General features: G+C 39.7%; 2 protein-coding genes across 5 annotated transcripts in view; one reads left to right on the plus strand and one right to left on the minus strand.

Moving 5' to 3' along the window:
- The window catches only part of Evi5 (ecotropic viral integration site 5), a 127,916-nt gene that overhangs the window by 70,701 nt on the left and 35,903 nt on the right, over positions 1 to 21,312 (minus strand). For all 4 annotated transcript variants that reach the window (XM_029545075.1, XM_029545078.1, XM_029545077.1 and 1 more), the window contains 3 exons: positions 3,758 to 3,947; positions 3,020 to 3,244; positions 2,203 to 2,277 (listed from right to left, as the gene is read on the minus strand). In XM_029545075.1, the coding sequence (XP_029400935.1) occupies positions 2,203 to 2,277; positions 3,020 to 3,244; positions 3,758 to 3,947 (490 nt within the window). The remainder of the gene's footprint in view (positions 1 to 2,202; positions 2,278 to 3,019; positions 3,245 to 3,757; positions 3,948 to 21,312) is intronic.
- Positions 12,494 to 14,086, plus strand: LOC110330589 (ubiquitin-conjugating enzyme E2 D2B). The gene has a single exon (XM_021210813.1). The coding sequence runs from the start codon at positions 12,810 to 12,812 to the stop codon at positions 13,251 to 13,253; it is 444 nt and encodes a 147-aa protein (XP_021066472.1). The 5' UTR covers positions 12,494 to 12,809; the 3' UTR covers positions 13,254 to 14,086.

The following is a 21,312-nucleotide window of genomic DNA, read 5'->3' on the forward strand; positions in this document are numbered from 1 at the left end:
TGTCTCGAAAAACCCAAAAAAAGAAGAAACTATTAAAGGAGATGAGGGATTATCTGATGAAAGAGAAGCCCTAGAACACAGAGAGTATAGACACCCTAAGACAAAACAAGATCCCTGTGATGGAGTGAATCAAAATGGCCCATAGCTCGGTCCCAGTTAGTAGACATTTTGGGAAGGATTAGGAGGTGTGACCATGTGGGAGGAGGTGTGTTACTGGCTGTGGATGTTTAGGATTCACACCAGGCCCAGTATCTATCTCTATCTCTATCTCTCTCTCCTCTCCTGCTCCTCTCCTCCTTGCTCCACTTTTCCTCTCTCTCCCTCTCCACCTCCAACCCTGACTTATGGATCAGATGTGACGCATGGCCTCACCCTGAAACTGTAAGCAAGCCCTCCAAAAATGCTTTCTTTTGTAAGTTGCCTTGGTCATGGAGTCTTTTCTTGGCAATAGAAAAGTAACTAAGACAAACCTTAAGATGGAATTCTTCTTCCAGTAAACCTGGCAGGCAGTTAATATCTCGGGCTCTACAGTCATAGCAAAGGCTGCAATCTGTTTTCTACTTCTTGTGTGGCTGTTTCTCCAAGACTAAGTATTCTCTTGTGGAGGGGCAGGAGACTCAGGAAACAAGAAACTTAGAAGACCCAAGAGGCCACTTTCTGAGGCTAAATAATCAATGAACAATTGTTGGAACAAATGGAAACTGAGATGGTACAGCTGCTGCACAGCAAACTCCAGCAATACAGCTGTGCAAGCTGTTGCAAGACTTACTCGTCAAAAAGGAAAACACTGTTTTCTAGAATCTAGACTCTAGATGCTCAGCAGAGGTGAGTACTAAAATGTTATTTTGAAGTTAACATAAAAGAAGAAATTTTTGGCAAAATTCACTAGACTGATAATAATGATATTTGACTTTAATAGTAAAAAGGTGTACCAGTGACAACCATTTACAAATCAGAAAGATCACAACTTTGTGGAAGATCAACATTAACATATGTAATTTTATGCTATGTACATGATAACCCAGCTTTACCTAACATGGAAAAATACCCTACAGTAGCCACTGCTAGAAGTTCTTAAAACAGTGGGTATAACAGTGGTAGTTGGTTTGTGAGAGGTGTAACAGTAGAAGGGCAGGTGCTCAGTGAGCATGAAGCCCTGGCTTCTATCCCCAGCTCCTGAGCAACAGACAAAACGGAAAGGAAGAATCCTGACCCAGAGCCTGAAGAATCAGACGGAAGGCAAACATTTATAGAACATAAATAAGACTTTATATGAAATTTTAGTCTGATCATCCTTGGTTGGGAAAAGATTATTCCCCATCAAATGTTGACAAGTGAAATTTAAAACAGGTAAAGTTTTTGTAGAATATCTTTGTACACTTACATATATTAAAGAATAAAGGGGGAGGTTGGAAAGATGACTCAGCAGTTAAAATCTCAAACTGCTCTTGCAGAGGACCCAAGTTTGGTCCCTGGCACCCATGTTGGGAAGCTCACAGTTGCCTATAACTCCAGAAAACTCAATACCCACTTCTGGACTGCACAGGCACTAGAGATATGTGCACAAGCCTCCACGCCCCCCCACACAGATAACTAAACATAAAAATAAAACCTACAAAAACATAGAAAAGAAAAGGAAGAAGTTAGGGGAGCTGGCCAGATGGTGCAGCAGACAAAGGCCTTGGCACCCTAATGACCCAAGTGACATCCCAGAAAGAAAATCAATCCCTGCACACATGGCCACACAAAGAGTGACTCACAACACATGATCATATACAGAGTACATATAAAAAGGCTTTGTAATTATTTTTCAAGTAGAAAGCTGGTCCTGCAGCTCAGTGATACAGTATACAAAGCCTTAGGTTCAGTCTCCAGCAAAGGAAGAAGGAGGAAGGAGAAAGACAGAGGGAAGAAGGTGGAGAGAGGAGGGAGAAGGACAGAGAAAGGAGGAGAGAAGAGAGAAGTGGGAAGCAGAAGGACAGAAGGAAGTGGGTAGAGGGAGGAGGAGAACAGGGTCTGAAATTTCTTTTGGCAGTAAGATAGCTATACGTATTACTTTCAAAGTGCAAAAGTAAATTACTATGTACGTTGTGTTTAAGGAGATAACACAAATCTGCTTAGCTCAGTGAAACTGAAGATGGTTTTTAAATTCTCTGTTTGACCTTAAGCTTAGACAGTCACTACTTACGTGCATTAACTCACCTGCATCAGCAACAATCCAACGATGAAAGCACTGCCCTGACAATAACCGACCTCACGGTCCACTAAAGAGTATGCCTGGAAAGCAAAACATGGCGCTCAAACTTGCACGTGTGTATTCTATCTCCCTTCTCCAAAACCTAAAACTGCTGAGACGCTTAAAGTCCGTTTTTTTAAAAAAGCTCTTGCTTACTTGTTGCAGATGTTATTCTATAAATATTTAAAAAGCAAATGGTTTATTACATAAAATCTCTTTTGACAATTTCCCAATAAGAAAGTCGCAGCTCCTAAGGACAAAGAAAATAAAGCAATTTGTACTCAGAAAGGTCACAGAGCTTAAAAGTCAAGTCAGATTTTTTATGATAGAGATAAATACTGCATTCAGTTAAGGTAAAACAACAAAATTCAAACTACTGAAGAAACTAGTATTTCACAGGGGTAGATGTGGGAAGGCAATATTGAAGAAGCAACAGTAAACTTTTAAAGAGCCGAGTATACTTAACAACTAGGACCATATCATAGGTCAGTCATGAACTCGTTACGGTGTGAACTATCTATCCCCATAAAGAACCTTCAATGGTCAGTGAGAGTAAGTTATTTTTTGTCAACCACTGGTAAATAATGTGACAAATTTTCTAATAAGTTCTCCAAACAACATGTTGATGAAGTGTCAGAATTAAAGCAGAAAGTGAACTAAAACTAAATTATTGCCCAAGTACCTGATTATCATGATGGGAATTCATGCTTCATTATGGAAATGTACAATTTCAACCTCTTACAAATTCATTTCATTTTTTTTAAATGAGTAAATAGAGCTCACCTTCATTACATTAAATAAAACCTCTTGTCCAAGGCTATCTTTTTCCTTAAAAAAGTTGTGTTCTGGATAAGTTCTAGCAATGTCCCTTCGGATCAGTTTTTCACAAGGTGAAGTCATTTTCAGGAGTTCTGAATACTGGTCCTTAATTGTCATACTCTGTGCATTACATAAAAGTTGCCAAACTATTGCTCTGAAGTGATGGGGTATCCCTTTACGAACAAGCTCCTAAAAACAAAAAGAAAAAACTTTTAAAATGTCTCATACCTTGTGATCCAAGAGTTTTAGGGAGGGGAATGTTGGATTGGAATTGGAATGTTGGTTACAATTTGACCTTGGGTAAGTTCTGATCAGGGACTACAAAGCCATGATAAATTGTCTTCTCACTGAAAACATGGCCTTTCAAGGCGTAAAGGCCCTGACAGTCCAGAGCTACACACATCATGCTACTGCACCGTCACACTTAAAGGGCTGCTGAAGGAAAAAGGCAAAATGCTAACACAGGATGTCTCAGTTACATTTCTGAATTTACAAAATGGGAGAATTTAACTTCTAAAAATATATTTTCAACTGTGAATCTCTACAACCTAGGCTTCTTTCTATCAAGCACGGACAATGAAGACATATTAAAGCAACCTGCTCCTAACACAGCACACAGGTTACTAGGAGAATCCTTCTGTCTTTCCTAATGCCTTGTACCCTCTGGGATAAAAGAAAGAACTTCCTAATCAATGCAAATACCTTCACTTGCTTTTCTTTCTTCTTGCGTACATCATCCCATTCATTCACAATTCTTCCCCAAAGAATCCAAGAGTCTTCCTCCAGGTGGCTGAGGTTGCTGGAGGCTGATGAACTTGATACAAGAGAGGAACCACTGTTTCTTCTTGACCCATTCACTGATCTTAATGACTTACTGTCTGTCTCTATTAATCTAAAAAGAATTAAAGGTGTTTAAGATACCACATCACATGATACTGGATAAAGTAAGGACAGCATTTAAAAACTTCACGACAATAATTAGCTTTTGTTGTTGTTGAAGACAGGGATTCTAGTTGTAGCCCTGGCTGTCTTGGAACTCACTCTGTAGACCAGGCTGGCCTCGAACTCACAGAGATCCACCTGCCTCTGCCTCCAGAATAGATTAAAGGCAAGTGCCATCATGCCAGCTCTAAGTTACAGTTTTAACAATTTTTGTTTGGTTGAAATCAGCAACTCTTGCACTTTTTCACTATGCTTAGTAGTTAAAAAAAACTGAACCAGTAAGATGTATTTTAAGCATTTAATACAATTAGCCCCATTATAATTCATATTCATTGCCACAAAGAGGCCAATAAGAAGGCTCAGAAGATAAAGTGCTTGCTGTCAAATCTGACAACCTCAGCTCAATCCCCAGTGCCTACATAACAGAAGAAGAAACTGACTCCCCTGGGTTCTCTCTGACCTCAACATGCGTGCCATAACACGACACGCAAAAGAAATACAACAAGGAAGGGAGCTCAGCACAATGGTGCACACCAATAGTCTGAGAATCTCAGAACAGACTCACCTATCAGGAAATTACTTATTCACTTAATCCTAAGAGTTTAAGACCAGCCTGGACAATTTCAAAAATAATTCAAGGATCAATAAAATAGCTCAACAGGTAAAGGCACTTGCTGATCACCTGAGTGCAATCCCTGGGGTTCACACAGTAGTAGGAGAGAAGCAACTCCCAGAAGTTGTCCTCTGACCTCCACACATGCCCCCCAAAATAAAGAAAGAAAGAAAGAAAGAAAGAAAGAAAGAAAGAAAGAAAGAAAGAAAGAAAGAAAGAAATAGGTGTGCTTTTTAGATGCTTTACGTTCAAACTAGGGAGATTAGGGTGGGAGTGGCTCCATGGGGGAAACATATATTAATATATACTTAACATATACTAACCCATAAATCCCATATTTACTGTGACTAGACCTAAAAAGTAATGTTTAACCAAATCCCTTCTCTTTTTTCCTCTTCCACACACATGTATAGCCTATACATCTAAACAAAGTGTGTGTGTTTGTGTGTGTGTGTGTGTGTGTTGCAACTATACATTATACGTAAAGATCTGGCAAAACCAGGCTCTAATTCCTAGACAGTAGCAATAAGTATAGAAATCTCCTACACAGCTGAAGGGGTTTACAGCCCCATAGGAGGAACAACAATATGAACTAACCAGTACCCCCAGAGCTCCTAGGGATTAAACCACCAGCCAAAGAGTAACCAAGGAGGAACTCATGGCTCCAACCACATCAATGACAGGAGAGGCCCTTGGTCCTGTGAAGGATCAATAGTGTAGGGGATTGCCAAGACAGGGAAGCGGAAGTGGGTAGGTTAGTAAACAGGGTGAGGGGTGGGATAGGGGGATTTTCAGAGGGGAAATGAGGAAAGTAGATAACATTTGAAATGTTAACAAAGTAGGTAATATTCACACAAAAAACAGTCCAATGTCTTCAGACAACACAGAAGCACAATTTAAACCACACTAACTCTAAAGTCTCCACACAACAAAGCTAGCCAGCATGGAGCTAACATGGCTCTCAGAAAGTGGTGTCAGATTATGAAATGAACCTGTAGATCACTCCCCTTTCGGTCCACCTCCATTCCCTGGGGATGCCAAACACTGCAGCAGACCCAGCTTTCCTCCTTTCTGGGGCCACTAAACCCTGCCTCCTAGTCAATACCCATTCCTTTGAGTCAGCCAACAATACTACCTTGGGTGCATGCAGTGGACACTGCAAACCTGGATTCAAGTATGCAATTTTCACTCTACTTCCTATCCTCCAGCAGTAAGCTTGCACGTCCCTCTTCTCCCCAGGCCCAGTCCCAAAGGTGGCCCCCACCCCCTAGCCCATGCCCTAGGGACTGTTGCTGAACTTTGGAATGAACTCCGTTTTATTCCCTCCAGTGGACTATTCTCTGTCCTCTCTTCTAGAAGCACTTCCTACCTGCTTCCCCCCAACCCCAGTGGCCATGGCTGGCAGGGACTCCCTAAACTTTCATTCTTGTGTGTCTTTATTATTTGCCTTACTGAAACCCTCTTCCAACTACAGCCTGAGGACTCTGCCCCTACTTTTCAGTGTGGAGAAACTCCCCTTGGATCTTTCTTGAAGCTGCTCTCAGCCTGTTCTCCTAGCTTACCTCTATTCCTCTCTGCCACCCACCCACCAACCTAAGAAGCCCTCCCTACCAGGCAACCCACAGCCACACTTTCCTATGATCCAGAGAGAGTAACAGACGCCAAGGGATGGAACTCTCACTCAACGAAGACCAGACCAGAAATCAGCATCTACAGGCACCTCAATCAAGCTAAGCCCAATGCCTACACACCAGTGCAAAAACCACAATGACCCAGGAGCCCTACCCTACTATAGTAAGCCATAAGAAAGGCAATATAGCTATGAGACAAGGATTTCAAAATAACAATTACGAATACAGTTAAGGACCCTAAAACGGGTATGAACAAATCCCTTAAAGAAGTCTGTGAAAACACAAACGGTCAAAGGAGATGAGTAGAACAGTTTAAGACCTGAAGGTGCAAAGAGAATCATAAGGAAAACTCAACAGAAAACCCAACAAAAACTTTAGAGAAAGCTTCATCAAAGCCTTAAAGACAAGGTAAAAGAAATAGAATATCTCAGTTAAAGAAAACATTGAATCTAAAAATATCCAGGCATAAAACATCCAGGAAATCTGGGACATTATGAAAATCTATAACTTATAGGAAGAAAAAGAAGAGAAAGAAGAGAAGGAGAACCATGACCACCACCACTAAATCAAAGTCACGAAAATATTTTCAACAAAATCATAAATAAAATTTCCCTAACCTAAAGAAGGGGGTCCCTATCACCAAGAACCATATAGACAGGACAGTAGGAAGGACCAGACAAGAAATTCCCAACAACACATGATAATGAAAATACTAAATGTACAAAGTCAGAATAGTAAAAGCTACAAAGGAAAAAGGCTGAGTAACACATAAAAGCAGATCTATCAGATAACGCCTGATTTCTCTAAAACCAGACGGCCTAGATGGATATGCTACAAACACTAAGAGACCACAGACGCCAGACCAGATTACTATATCTAGCAAAACTATCAACCACAATACATGGACAAAGAGAAATAGTCCATAATAATAACCAAATTTAAACAGTATCCATCTCTATAGAAAGTGCCATAAGGAAAACTCTAATCTGAAGAGGTTAATCATGCCCAAGAAAACACACGGAATACATCATCCCAAACGAGTGAATCAAAAGAGGGAAGAAAATTCCAACAAAATAAAAGGAACACTGTTCGTGATATTAATGGCCTCAATTTCACCCAATAAAAAGACACAGGCTAAAAGAATGAATTAGAAAACAAAATCCATCCTTCTGCTTCATCCAAGAAATACACCTTACCATCATGGATAGACATTACTTCAGGGAAAAAGGATAGAAAAAGATACTCCAAGGAAATAAATACAAGAAGTAAGCAGGTGGAGTCATTTCAACATCTGACAAAATAAAACTTCAAAACAAAATTAATCAAAGGAGATAGGGAAGAACATCACATACTAAAAGGAAAAACCCACTAAGATTGTGTAATTCTAAACATCTATGCACCAACCACAAAACCACCCAAGTTCATAAAAGGAAAACTTCTACAAGAAAAATCACATATTGACCCTGACACACTGATAACAATTTCAATATCCAACTTTTGTCAATAGGTCATCCAGACAAAAACTAAAGAGAGAAACAGGGATCGATATCATAAACCTAACATATGTAACAGATATTTACTGAACATTTCACCTCAAACACCAAAGACTATACTTCCTTCTCAGCAGCACATGGAATGTTCTCAAAAACTGAACATAGAATTGGATACAAACCAAATCTCAATAGATAAAAGAAAACTGAAATAATACCCTGCATCCTATTAGACTACTACCAATTAAAGCTGGATACCAACTGAACAACACACTACTGAAGAATGGGTCAAGACAGAAATGGAAAAGGAAATTAGGAAATTAAACACTTTTTTAGAATTGGATGAAAATGAAAACACAACATAAACAAAACTATGGGATGTAACCAAGGCAGTGCTAAGAGGAGGCAAGCTCACAGCACTAACTTTCCGCCTGAAAAAAAACTGGAGAGGTCTCATGTTACCACTTAGAAAGCTTCCAACAAAGAGGAGAACTAACACCAAAAACAGTCCCCAGCAAGCAACAATCAAACTCAGGGCAGAAATTATCCAATCACAAACAAATAAATACAAAGATTAAATGAAGGGAAGACCTGGTTCTGTGACAAAAATCAGTAAGATAAACCCTTAGCCAAATTAACTAAAAGGTGAAAAAGAGAATATTCAAATTAACAAAATAAGAGACAAAAAAAAGGACACTGGGGAAATACGGAGGATTTTAAATGCATACCTCACACCAAATTATAAAATTTAAAAGGAATGGATAATTTTTCTAGATACATACTACCTACCAAAGTTAAATCGAGATCAGAAAAGCAATTTAAACAGATCTAAAACACCTAATGAAATAGAAGCAGTCATTAAAAGTCTCCCAACCAATAAAAGCCCAGGACCAGATAGTTTTAGTACAGAATTCTACCAGACTTTCAAAGAAGAGTTAATCCCAATACTACTCAAATTAATGCACAAAATAGAAACAGAAGGAATATTGCCCAATTCTTTTTACCAGGCCACAGTTAACTAAGATACAAGTAGTTTTCATCCCAGAGATGCAGGGATGGTTCATTACATGTAAATGGATAAATGTAAACCATCATATAACTAGACTAAAAGACAAATACCACATGATCATCTCGTTAGATGCAAAAAAGGCCTTTGAGAAAAATCCAGTACCCTTACATGATAAAACTCCTGGTGAGTCTAGGGATACAAGGGACATACTTCAACATAAAACAGATGATTTATTATAGCAAGTCCACAGCCAATGTCAACCTAAATAAAGAGAAACTCAAAACATTTCTACTCAAATCAGGAACAAGACAAGACTGTTCACTCTCTCCATACCTATTCAGAAAATACAATATATGAATATATGTCTTAGCTAGAGCAATTAGACAACTGAAGGAGATTAAGGGGATACAAACAGGAAGGAAGGAAGGAAGGAAGGAAGGAAGGAAGGAAGGAAGGAAGGAAGGAAGGAAGGAAGGAAGGAAGGAAGTCAAAGTATCTTTATTTGCAGATGATATGAATTTATATATAAATGAGCCTAAAAACTCCACCAAGAACTGAGTGCTGGTGGCTCATACCTTTAATTCCAGCACTCAAGGCTAGCCTGGTCTACAGGGCTAGTTCTAGAACAGCCAAAGCTACACACACACACACACACACACACACACACACACACACACCCTGTCTCGAAGAAAACAAAAAAAGGCAAAACATAAACTCTACCAGGAAACTTCTATAGCTGAAAAACACTTTCAGAAAAGTATCAGGATACAAAATCAACACACAAACCTCAGAAACTTTTCCATATACAAATAACAGACTGAGCAAGAAATCAAGAAAACAGTACCTTTTAAAACAGCCTCGAAAAATTAATACGTAAACAAATTACCTTGCAGTAACTCTAACAAAGCAAGTGAAGCCTTGTAAAATAAAAACTTTAAAACATTAAAGAAAGAAGCCGGGCGTGGTGGCGCACGCCTTTGATCCCCAGCACTTGGAAGGCAGAGGCAGGCGGATTTCTGAGTTCGAGGCCAGCCTGGTCTACAAAGTGAGTTCCAGGACAGCCAGGGCTAGACAGAGAAACCCTGTCTCAAGAAACTAAATAAATAAATAAATACATAAATACATAAATAAATAAATATAAATAAAAAACATTAAAGAAAGAAATTGAAAAGATATCAAGCGATCAAGCAATGGCGAGATCTCCAACATTCATTCATCGGTAGGATTAATATAGTGAAGATGGCCATCCTACCAAATGCAAATCTACAGATTCAATGCAATCCCCATCGAAATTCCAACATAATTCTTTACAGAAATTGAAAAAAACAATTTTGACCTTCACAGGGAAACAGAGAGAGAGAGAGAGACAGAGACAGAGACAGAGAGACAGAGAGACAGAGACAGAGACAGAGACAGAGACAGAGACAGAGAAATCCTGAATAATAAAAGAACTGGTGAAGGTGTCACCATCCCAGATTTCTAGTTGTAATACACTAATAGTGATAAAAACAGACACATTGAACAATGGAATCAAGTTGAAGACCCACATAAGTCACATAAGTCACCTATGGACACCCAATTCTTGGCAAAGAAGAAAAAAATGCACACTGAAGAAAAGACAGCATCTCCAACAAATGGTGCTGGTCAAAGCAGATGGCTGTATATAGAAGAAAGCAAACATTCTATATCTCGTGCCCTGCACAAAACTCTACTCCAAATGGAACCAGAGACAGTGGGGACTGGAGCTGGGGGAACTGGAACAAAAGGATTAAAAAGGAAAGAGATGAGTTGAACCAGGGAGGAAATACTGAGGAGGGACACCTAACACTAAGGGCCATTTGTAAGGTCATATGGAAACCAATTCCTGTAGGAGCTACTTAAAATATATACATATGTAAAAGAAATCTAAATGGTGAGCTCCAACTAGACATCTTACACCACCAAATCAAAGTTCCATAATTTGAATCATAAGATGAATGAGTTACATCTAGTTGAGTCATTATTCTCACAAATAGTGACCTGCCTACATAGAATGCTAGTGCAACAGTAGAACCAATACTGTGGGTAACCAGCCACTATCAGATTGGATTGAAGACCCACTCCACAAGATGGAACCCATGCTTGACACTGCTCAGGTAGCCAAGAACCTGAGACTAGATAGGCCATGGGCCTAGGGGAAAACCAAACACTATTGTTCTGCTAAAGTAACATAGCAACAAAGAGACTCCTAACAACATTCTGCTGTACACACAGATCAGTGTCTCAGCCATTATCAGAAAAGCTTCCCCTTACAGTAGATGGGAACTAATACAACAACCTACAGCCGGATAATGTGCAGAGACAGAGATAATGGAGCACTCAGTCCTAAGGGGGCGTCTTACTAAATAAACCGCTCCACCCAAAAATCAGAGAGCTGTGCTGGGGCGGCGGCAGAGAGACTGTTAGAGCCACAGGGGATGGACGACACCAGGGGAACAAGGCCTTCTAGACACAGCAGGACTGATGCACACAAAGACTCAGACATTGTGGCATCAAACACAGAGCCCTTACCAGTCCTGGTCAGATGGACTCCCAGTGCTGAGAGGGGCGAGTGGACACAAGGTCCACCCCTAACCTAGAAGCCATCTCTAATGGAACCTAACTGGGTACATAAACCACACTTGAGGGTAGGGCCCATGTCCCCAGCAGATGGCCAATACAAAACTAACTTAATTGTGGTTTTACAGGGTTTTTGTTGTTTTTTGTTTGTTTTGTTTTTTGGTCTCTTACTGCTTTGGGGTTTTTTTTTCTTAAATCTTATTGGTCATTTGCTTCTGTATTATGTGAACCAATTTTGTGTTAGTATGGGTTTTATTTTTATATCTGTGTTTCTTGTGCTTTTTAGTTTTGCTATTCTGCTTTGGTTTTTCTTTTTTACTTGTTTCCTAAAGTAAAAGAGAAAGAGAGCATAAAATTAGGACTAGAAATGAATATGGAGAGAGCTCCCTTTTACTGTAAGCTTTCCAAAATGTGTTTTAAAATATGAATTACTTAGCGAAAGGTTATTTTTAGCAACCTTTGTAAAAAGAAAGAGGTGGGAACAATATAGCTGCTTTCTCAAGTTTCTTGTATATTCTAGAAAATTTTAGAATACTCATCTCAGAAGTTCTAATTACAAAAATTAAAATTCTCTTCTTAAAAAATTAAAAAATGGGCTGGTGAGATGGCTCAGTGGGTAAGAGCACTCGACTGCTCTTCCGAAGGTCGGGAGTTCAAATCCCAGCAACCACATGGTGGCTCATAACCATCTGTAACAAGATCTGATGCCCTCTTCTGGAGTGTCTGAAGACAGCTACAGTGTACTTACATGTAATAAATAAATAAATCTTTAAAAAAAAAATTAAAAAATAAAAAGTTCCTTCTGTCTGAGGTTTGAAACATTGTGAAGAGAATTTAAAATTCTCTTCTTAAAAAATTAAAAAGCAAAAAGTTCCTTCTATCTGAGATTTGAAACACTGTGGAATACTTGACACATCAAGTCTCTTCCCAATGAACTGCAGTCGTCAGCGGTTTGTTCAAAGTGAACCAAAGGTAAGATTTGGTAGCCTGGTGACAGCTGCCCTCATGACATCGTAGCAAAGCCTATTATGAGTTCGTGATGATGGTCATGTTACAAAACAAACAAACAAAAGAGCCTACTACGCTGCCAATCCCATCATCCCTGACCAACTGTCACCCTCCCGAGCTGCGCAAGCTGCGTCGGTCTGTGATACCGCTATGGCACGAGCCCTGGGCAGAGGCTCCGGCGGAGGGATCCGCAGAGGCTAAAGTCTCAGAAGACGAGACAGCTACTGCGGCAGCACAAAAAGGGCGGCTACAGGGTGATGCGTCAACGGATGTGAAGACAGATACAGTGTCCACGGTGGCTGGCCCGGAAGCTGAGTGGGCCTCGGCCCTCAGCACATTCTGCCAGGGCCAGGCCAGAACTGCCCGCCTCCTCTTCTGCGGCTGATCCAAAACCAACAAGGCAGCCCCAGGCCCTCGGTGCCTGCCTCCTTCCACCTGGGGCCCACCAAAATAGCCTTCTACCATGGCTCTGAAGAGAATCCACAAGGAACTGAACGACCTGGCCCAGGATCCCCCAGCACAGTGTTCAGCAGGTCCTGTTGGGGAAGATATGTTCCACTGGCAAGCTACAATCATGGGGCCAAATGATAGTCCCTATCAGGGTGGAGCATTTTTCTTGACAATTGATTTCCCAACAGAGTACCCCTTCAAACCACCTAAGGTTGAATTTACAACAAGAATTTATCATCCAAATGTTAACAGTAACGGCAGTATTTGTCTTGATATTCTTCGGTCACAGTGGTCTCCAGCACTAACTATTTCCAAAGTACTTTTGTCCATCAGTTCTCTGTTGTGTGACCCCAATCCAGATGATCCCTTAGTGCCTGAAATTGCTCAGATCTACAAAACAGATAGAGACAAGTACAACAGAACAGCTCGGGAATGGACTCAGAAGTATGCGATGTGACTAAAGAGATTACTGGATATCCTCTACAAATAAAAGCTAGGGGAACTCTGAAACAGAAGTCCTTTTGATTCCCACCTGACTGTTTCCCAAGAACCCACGCCCACGCGGTACCTGATCCTCCCTGATGCGCCGTCTTCACCTGATAGAGTGCCGCTGCATGTGGCACGCACCGGAACTACTGAACCAACACTGTCTCCTAGCAGAGGAGCAGTCTCCAGGCATAACCTGGATGTGAGATTAAAAGTGTTCCTTATTTACTTAAATCTGGATAACCACAAGGTGTGAAAGTGGTGGGTACACAATACTGCTCAGAAGGGGTAAAGGTCCCTCAGTCTATAAGAGACAATGAGATTGCTTTTAAGTGGAAGCCATTTAAATTTAAATTTTTAAAATTTATGAAAAGCTAGGTGAAGAACATGAACATTTCTGTACTCATTTTACTCCAAAAGACCTAGAACTTAAATGAACATTAAAGTCACCCAGATTAAGCCAAAACCTACCTTTTGTATTTTAAAGTCTAACTGGTCAACAAAAATAGATTGGAGCTATTGGTCCATAAAGTGTGACTAGCTTTGTTCCCAAAATCTTTTATACCTCAATGACTCAACCTTCTTTCTTTCACACTTTCTCTCCATATTCTTTGGTTTATTTGTGGTTTCTTAGTTGACTCATCACTAATAGCTCTTATTTTTATTATAGTAACTGCTTAATCCATTTGGATTTAAGGGTAAAAGTTTAATTTGATGAAAAAAATATAAAGACCCTATTGCTCTTCTGGAGCTTGTACATTCAAGAATGACTCATCTGTGTAATAAACCAATTATTCTAGCCATTACATAAATTTTGTGTGAATAGGCTTTTTTACTTTAGAAACTTTTTTAGCTGAAATTAGTGGATTTTTCCCTCAGCCTTTCATTTAGATTGGTCACATTTTCAAATTATGAAACAATTCCAGTTTATAACTAAAAAGATACTTTAAGAGTAATTTTATTAAATAAGATAGAAACATAAGCTTAAAGGCATTTTCATGAAAGAATATCTAACCTTCCAGGAATTAACTTAAGAAACTTGCTGTGTTAATAAAACTAAGCTGCATTTTATCAAAACCTTCTGACACTTCTGAAACATACTTAACCAAAACAAGCACTACTATTCAGTGAGTTAAAGACTATCTTTGGCCAAACTCAGAAAAGAGCACAATCATATAGTAAAATGCCCACATAACTACTTTGCAATACACTTTTTAAAGGATAGCCACACAATTTTAAATTGTGCTGTGTATGCAGCTTTTAAAAGTCTTACACCATCCATACCCTAATAAAGCATTATTTGAAATGTCAAACTGTATTTGTCAGAAACAGCATTCTTTTCCTAATTATAAAAACCAAGCCATTCTTCAGCCATACTGATATTCAGTATATAGGCAGATGCATCTTTACACTGTCACACACACAAGCACACGCAAGAAGATCACAAGTCAAGGCCAGCTTGAACTATGTAATGAGACTGTTTCAATACCATCTCCACTCCAAAAAAAAAAAAAAAAAAAAATTGAAGAAAAAATGTAGCTCTAATACAGCATAGCCAGTCACTGTGGCAGGCATTGGTAATTGTAACACATGGGAGGCAGAGGCAGAGGCAGAAAAAGCACAAGTTCAAGGCCAGCTTGGTCAATATAGAGAGCACTAGGCTGGTCTGGGATACATAAACTTTGTTTCAAAGACAAAAAACAAAAAAAACAAAAAACCCTAGATAACCATATAACAACTATACAGTGTACATAAAGCCTAAGACCACTCCACTGAAATGTACATATATATATATACAAAGCTGCTGGCAGTGTCATGTCCTGGGCCTTCACACTCACTGTAATGTACAGCAGTGCAGAATACCAAGCTTTCCATTCATTCACCGCAGGGCCTGCAAAATCCATGGTAAATACCACACACAAGCATACCAACCGTTGTTAACTTTGATGCTGCTTTTTCCTGTGTGCCTTTTCTGTTTAGACAAATACCACTGTCTTACAACTAACTATTTTATACAATAATAACATGATATACAGTTTCACAGCTGAGAAGCAACAAACAGGCAAGTTTGTGTAAACACTCATCCTCACATAGTGAAACCAACACAGTGCCTCTTCTAGACCTATCCTATTATTAAGTGACACGAATTATAGATAAGGCATGCAGAAAAAAGCATTTACAATTGTCTTAATATGAAGACTTTATGAAAATATAGTTAGAATCAAGTATTCTCATTTTTTACTGTTAAATGTAGTTAATAATTTAGGGTCCAAAACAGATGGCTGATGGCCATGGAATTTCAACAAAAGCAGTAGTGGTAGAAGGCATACTGCCTGAATGTCAACAACTTCCAGACCTGAGCCTAGAAACTGAGAAAACGGAGTGTAGCACCACTGATAAAAATCTGTCCACTGAGTAGTTCCTCTAAATTATTCTCTTCACCAGATGGGTTTACCATCCTGTAAAGGAGGAGTGGAGAATCAGGGAATATTACAAAATTGGGGGGGGGGCAGTTTAAGTGTTATCTCTAACAGATGAGCTTTGTATCTTTGGCTCTGAGAACTGAACAGAATCAAGATACCCACCTTCCAAGGTGGTATACAGGCTTCATTGGACATATACAAGAGTAGCCATTTTTGTTTTGTTGGGTTCTTCTGAGCTTTGACTTAGGTTTCTTTTGAGAGCAGAGATCATTTACTTTGTGTATGGAAGTATGCATGCAACAAACATTAAAAACAAAAACAAAACCCTCTCTGTAACAATGTAACTGAAAAGTACAAAAGAGCTCTGGCTTCACAGTCCCATCCTTCACCACACCTGCCCCCGGCAACCAGTCTGCCCAAGAGAATACTGCTGCCCTCAGTTTCTTTCTCTCCACCCCCACCCCCCTCTCTGATGTGGAAACATTATATATGTTCAGGTGTGTGTATGAGAGAGACAGAGACAGAGACAGGGAAAGAGCATGTAATGCAAAGGCATTAAAACTGTTCAGGTGTTACAAGTAACTAGCTATTGAGTGTTTGGCCTAAACAGGACTTTCAGGGACGCTCCTGAGGTCCAGGGAACATCACATAAGAGAAAGACTATGAAAGCAGGAAGATGGAGAGAGGGGGTCGATGGGAAACACAATTTTGGAAATAATGCTGCAGCAGCTGGGTCACTCTGTCAACATTCTATCACAGGTGAGAAGAGGGGCTTATGAGACTCCACTCCTCCTTGAGGAGCCTTGACAGTTAATGGCTACCAGGACAAGGAGAGTCTCTTTCTTCAGTGGTTAGTTGTCCATGTTCACTCAAGTAAACAAGCTCACATTCATCCTCATGCAAGAAACCTTAGTAGATGAGAAACACGGGAGAAGGGAGAAGGGAGAAGGGAGAAGGGAGAAGGGAGAAGGGAGAAGGGAGAAGGGAGAAGGGAGAAGGGAGAAGGGAGAAGGGAGAAGGGAGAAGGGAGAAGGGAGAGGGGAGAGAGGGAGAGGGGAAAGAGGGAGAGAGGGATGGAGGGAGAGAGGCTGCTTGTGGACGTTGTACATCGTGGTGCGGAGCCTAGTGCGCACCACGATGTACAACGTCCACAAGCAGGAGGGGAGAGGGGAGAAGGGAGAGGGGAGAAGGGAGAAGGGAGAGGGGAGAAGGGAGAGAGAGCTAGGAGAGGAGGAGGTACACCCATATGAAACTCAACAGCATCAACAGAAGGAACAGTTGTCAGACATTAGTATTTGTGCTTTGATGGACTTGGAAGACATCCCTGTAGACTATATCAAACAGCGGTTGGAAACAAGTCTAAAGTTCAGAGAAGAAAAAAGTAAAGAATACAGAAATTTGGCAATTGCGAGGAGATGACATTAAATACTTGGAATATCAGATGTAGCTCACTGTTTTCCCATGGGTATCAGAGTAAGATAACAACAACTACGCCAACTGGTAATTTGCAAATTGCTAAGATAATTTATAAAGAACCAAGGCAGAAAAACGCTGTATTAGAATACCATATGGAGACCTAACTATTCTGGCATTTAAAAATAGAACCTTATCACAAAAAGAATAGTGTTTCCAGCGTAAGGCTCCAAGGTCTCTAATAACATTACACTTAAACACACTATGGAACACACTGGGAGAAAGAAAATCATTTGTCAACTAAATGGTTAGCAAATCAGTAAAAGTAAAAAAGTAAAAAAGTAAAGTGACACATATCTGGGTCTTCTATAACAAAATAACTGAATTAAGTAATTTCTAAACAGGCATTTGTTGTTCACAGTTCTAGAAGTTGGAAAGTACAAAACCAAAGCACTAAGATTCAAATCTGACAAGGGCCATTTCTCACTAATGATGCCTTCTATTAATGTGTTCACACATGACAGACACTGCCAAAGGCTCCCTAAAAAGTCTCTTTTTTAGCTTTTTAGAATTTAATGAAAATGAAGACACTTCATACCAAAACTTATGGGACACAATGAAAGCAGTGGTAGGAGGAAAACTCACAGCTCTGAGTGCCTACAAAAAGAAACTGAAGAGAGTTTACACCAGCAGCTTGACAGCACTCCTGAAAGCCCTAGAACAAAAGGAAGCAAGTACACTCAAGAGGAGTAGATGGCAGGAAATAATCAAGCTCAGGGTTGTAATCAACCAAATAGAAGAAAAAAGAACTATACAAAGAATCAACAAAACCAAGAGCTGGTTCTTTGAGAAAAATCAACAAGATAGATAAACCCTTAGCCAAACTAACCAGGGGGCACAGAGACAGTATCCAAATTAATAAAATCAGAAATGAAAAGGGAGACATAACAATGAAGTATATCTTAAAATAACTACTGTTTGTTGAATATCAACAGTTAAAAATCTTAAAACCATGTTCTACAAAAAAAAAAAAAAAAAAGATTATACAGAACGTTTGCCTATAGGCCATCCCTAAAGTCTCTTTTTTAAACAGTATTAATCCTAGGAATTGAACTCAGGACCTCTGGAGGAGCAGTCATTGCTTTCAACCTCTTGAGTCCCCATTTATGACTTTGTTCAAAACAAGTCTTCAAAATCTAGAATAGTTCACACTTACAGTATATCTCAGCCGGACTAGGCACGTTTCAAAATCTAGAATAGTTTACACTTACAGTATATCTCAGCTGGACTAGGCATGTTTCAAAATCTACAACAGTTCACACTTACAGTAGATCTCAGCCAGACTAGGCACGTTTCAAGTGCCCGACAACTCTGTGGGCTAGCAGCTAAAATACTAAACTGTACAGATCTTACGTAGATATTTAGACTAGGGTATCAAAGATTCATGGTAATTACATTTTAAAAACATATGTAGTATAAATGGCTGTTTCATCATTGTTGTGTCTCCTTGAGAGACACACTGAAAAGTGCTAAGCAATAGGAGCAATACCAAAATTTAAACACCACAGATAGAAAGGTAGTTCATACCTTCAAACAGTAACATTCCCCCACTGAATTAAAATAAAATGTCCACACTTGAAGCTTACCTCCTTAAATTCATCTCTGCCAATGCCTTTGTATTTTTAGTAAGAAGAAAAGCACATTAACACAAACCATAAAGATCTGTCTCATTTCAACTTTGTCTATCAATTATTAACTTTCTTCAAACAAACCTCTGATATTGCACTAAACTATTTCTTCACATTTTTCTGGGGCTGCCACATACACTTTTTTTTTTTTTTTAAAGAAATAGCTGCAATGAAACCATGTAAATGAAAATGATTCTCTGTTCTCATGTGTCTTACATCTTAATTTCTTGCAACATTGCTCACACTTTCCTACCACTTAAATCAGTTACCAGATATCAGGAGGGGGGTCTCCATGGAATATATGCTGGTGACACACCTACTGTGGGGTCACAGCAGTAATTCTGCCAAGCACTTTTTACCTGTAAACTATACGACTTCCTTACCAGTAGTCAGAGAAATGAGAGGGTAGCAGGGTAAAGGAGAGGAAGAAAGCTAGCTCTTCAAGTTCAACATTTTATTTGGATTTTTGTTGTTTTTAATAGTTAAATGTATCTTTCTGCTAGGCCTGGTATGGGCTTTTGAAAACTCAAGGTCACCCACAGTGACACACCTCCAACAAGGCCACATCTCCAAATCTTTTCCACCAATTAGAGACCAAGCATTGAAATTCCTGAGCCTGGGCTGGAGAGATGGCTCAGCGGGTAAAAGCACCGACTGCTCTTCCGAAGGTCCTGAGTTCAATTCCCAGCAACCACATGGTAGCTCACAACCATCCATAATGAGATCTGATGCTCTCTTCTGGGGTGTCTGAAGACAGCTATAGTGTACTCATAGACATAAAAATAAGCAAATCTTTAAAAAAAGAAAAAGAAAAAGGAAAGAAATTCCTGAGCCTACAGAACCATTCTCAAAGTACCACATGAGAATAATATCTGATTTCCAAACCTATTACATACAAAGCTATATTGAAAGGCAAAACAGTCCACCTTATGACCATTAATCAATACAGATGAACAGATTGAGATGAGACTGAGTGCAGACAGAAACTGAAAAATCTATGAACAACTGAGGTCTAACTAAAGAATCCAATTAATTACAAAAAAAAAAAAAAAATCAAGCAAATAAAGGAATTGAGTATGGTGCACGCTTTTAATTCCAGGACTGGGGAGACAGAGGCAGACAGATCTCTGGGACTTGGAAGCCAGCCTGGTCTACACAGGAGTTCCAGAACAGCCAGAGCTATACAGCAGAGAGAACCTGTCTCAAAATAATAATTATTTTAACAGATGCCATAAAACAATCAAACATGCACACAACTATCTATCTCCAGGTTCAGGAGGGCCAAGGCCCTCTTTTGGCCTCAGTGAGCATCAGGCATATATGTGGTAGACATATATACATATACATACACACATACATGTAGGCAAAACACCCATACACATAAAATAAAAATCTTAAAAAGCTTCTCAAAACTCTGATCTTGTATCACATACAAGCAAATTTAATAAAATCACTTGAATCCAGAAATATGGGGGGCAGCTAGCAATCCAGTGAGGTGTCATCTCTTTTAACAACATCAATAAAGTAAAACTATAAGAAAATATAGAAGATACTTTTGTATGATCTATGGTCACCAAATGCACAATTCCTGGAGGTCAATCTTTAAGCTGGTACTTCATCAGAATTGTAGGTGCTGTAGAATCTAGATGCTAAAGGAGGTAACTCAGTCAATAAGTCAATGTGCAAACATGAGGTCACACTGTGTTTGGATCATCTGCCCCATGGAAAAGCTGGGCATGGGGCCATTGCCTGTAACCCCAGTGCAGGGTGAGAAAGGGAGAACACTGACAGGCAGGTCCCTGGAACTTGCTGGCCAGATAATCAATGAGCTTCAGGTTCAATGAGACCCAAAAAGCACAGTGGAAAGCAACAGAGAAGAGATTCAGCATAAATCTCTGGCCTATATCTCCACATGCACTTACATGCATGTGAACACACACCCACATCCATGTGTACACACTAGCCTCTACCTCCACATGCATTTACATGCATGCTGAATACACACCCACATCCATGTATGTACACACATATACAACTTCTATTCCTCAAAAGATATTTTAGGAGAATGACAACCGCCAATGGAAAAGGAAGATATGAAAATCTCCTGAGAATGAATTTGCATCTTAAACAAAGAACTCTCAAAACAGTGGCTGGAGAGATGACTCAGCAGTTAAGAGAAGCTGATTGTGATTATGAGGATCTACACATGGCTCTTAACTAACTCTAACTCAAGTTCCAGGGGATCCAATGCCTTCTTCTGGCCTTCATGGGCACCAGGCATGCATATGTGATACTCATATATATACATGCAGGCAAAACACCTATACCCACAAGATCGAATAAAAATAATTTTTAAAAAAAGAATTCTCAGATATACTAAAGCAAACAACATAAATTTGTAAAATCAAAGATAATCCAGGCATAGTTGTACCTGCCTTTACTCCTAGCCCTGGTAAGGCAACAGCAGGTGGATGTCTGAGTTCAAGGTCAGCCTGGTCTACAGAGT

Source organism: Mus pahari, chromosome 13 (genome assembly GCF_900095145.1).
Source record: "Mus pahari chromosome 13, PAHARI_EIJ_v1.1, whole genome shotgun sequence".
In the NCBI taxonomy this organism is placed as follows: Eukaryota; Metazoa; Chordata; class Mammalia; order Rodentia; family Muridae; genus Mus; species Mus pahari.

Excerpts from the sequence above, each read along its gene's own strand:
- LOC110330589 (XM_021210813.1), top strand. The coding sequence starts at position 12,810 with ATGGCTCTGAAGAGAATCCACAAGGAACTGAACGACCTGGCCCAGGAT.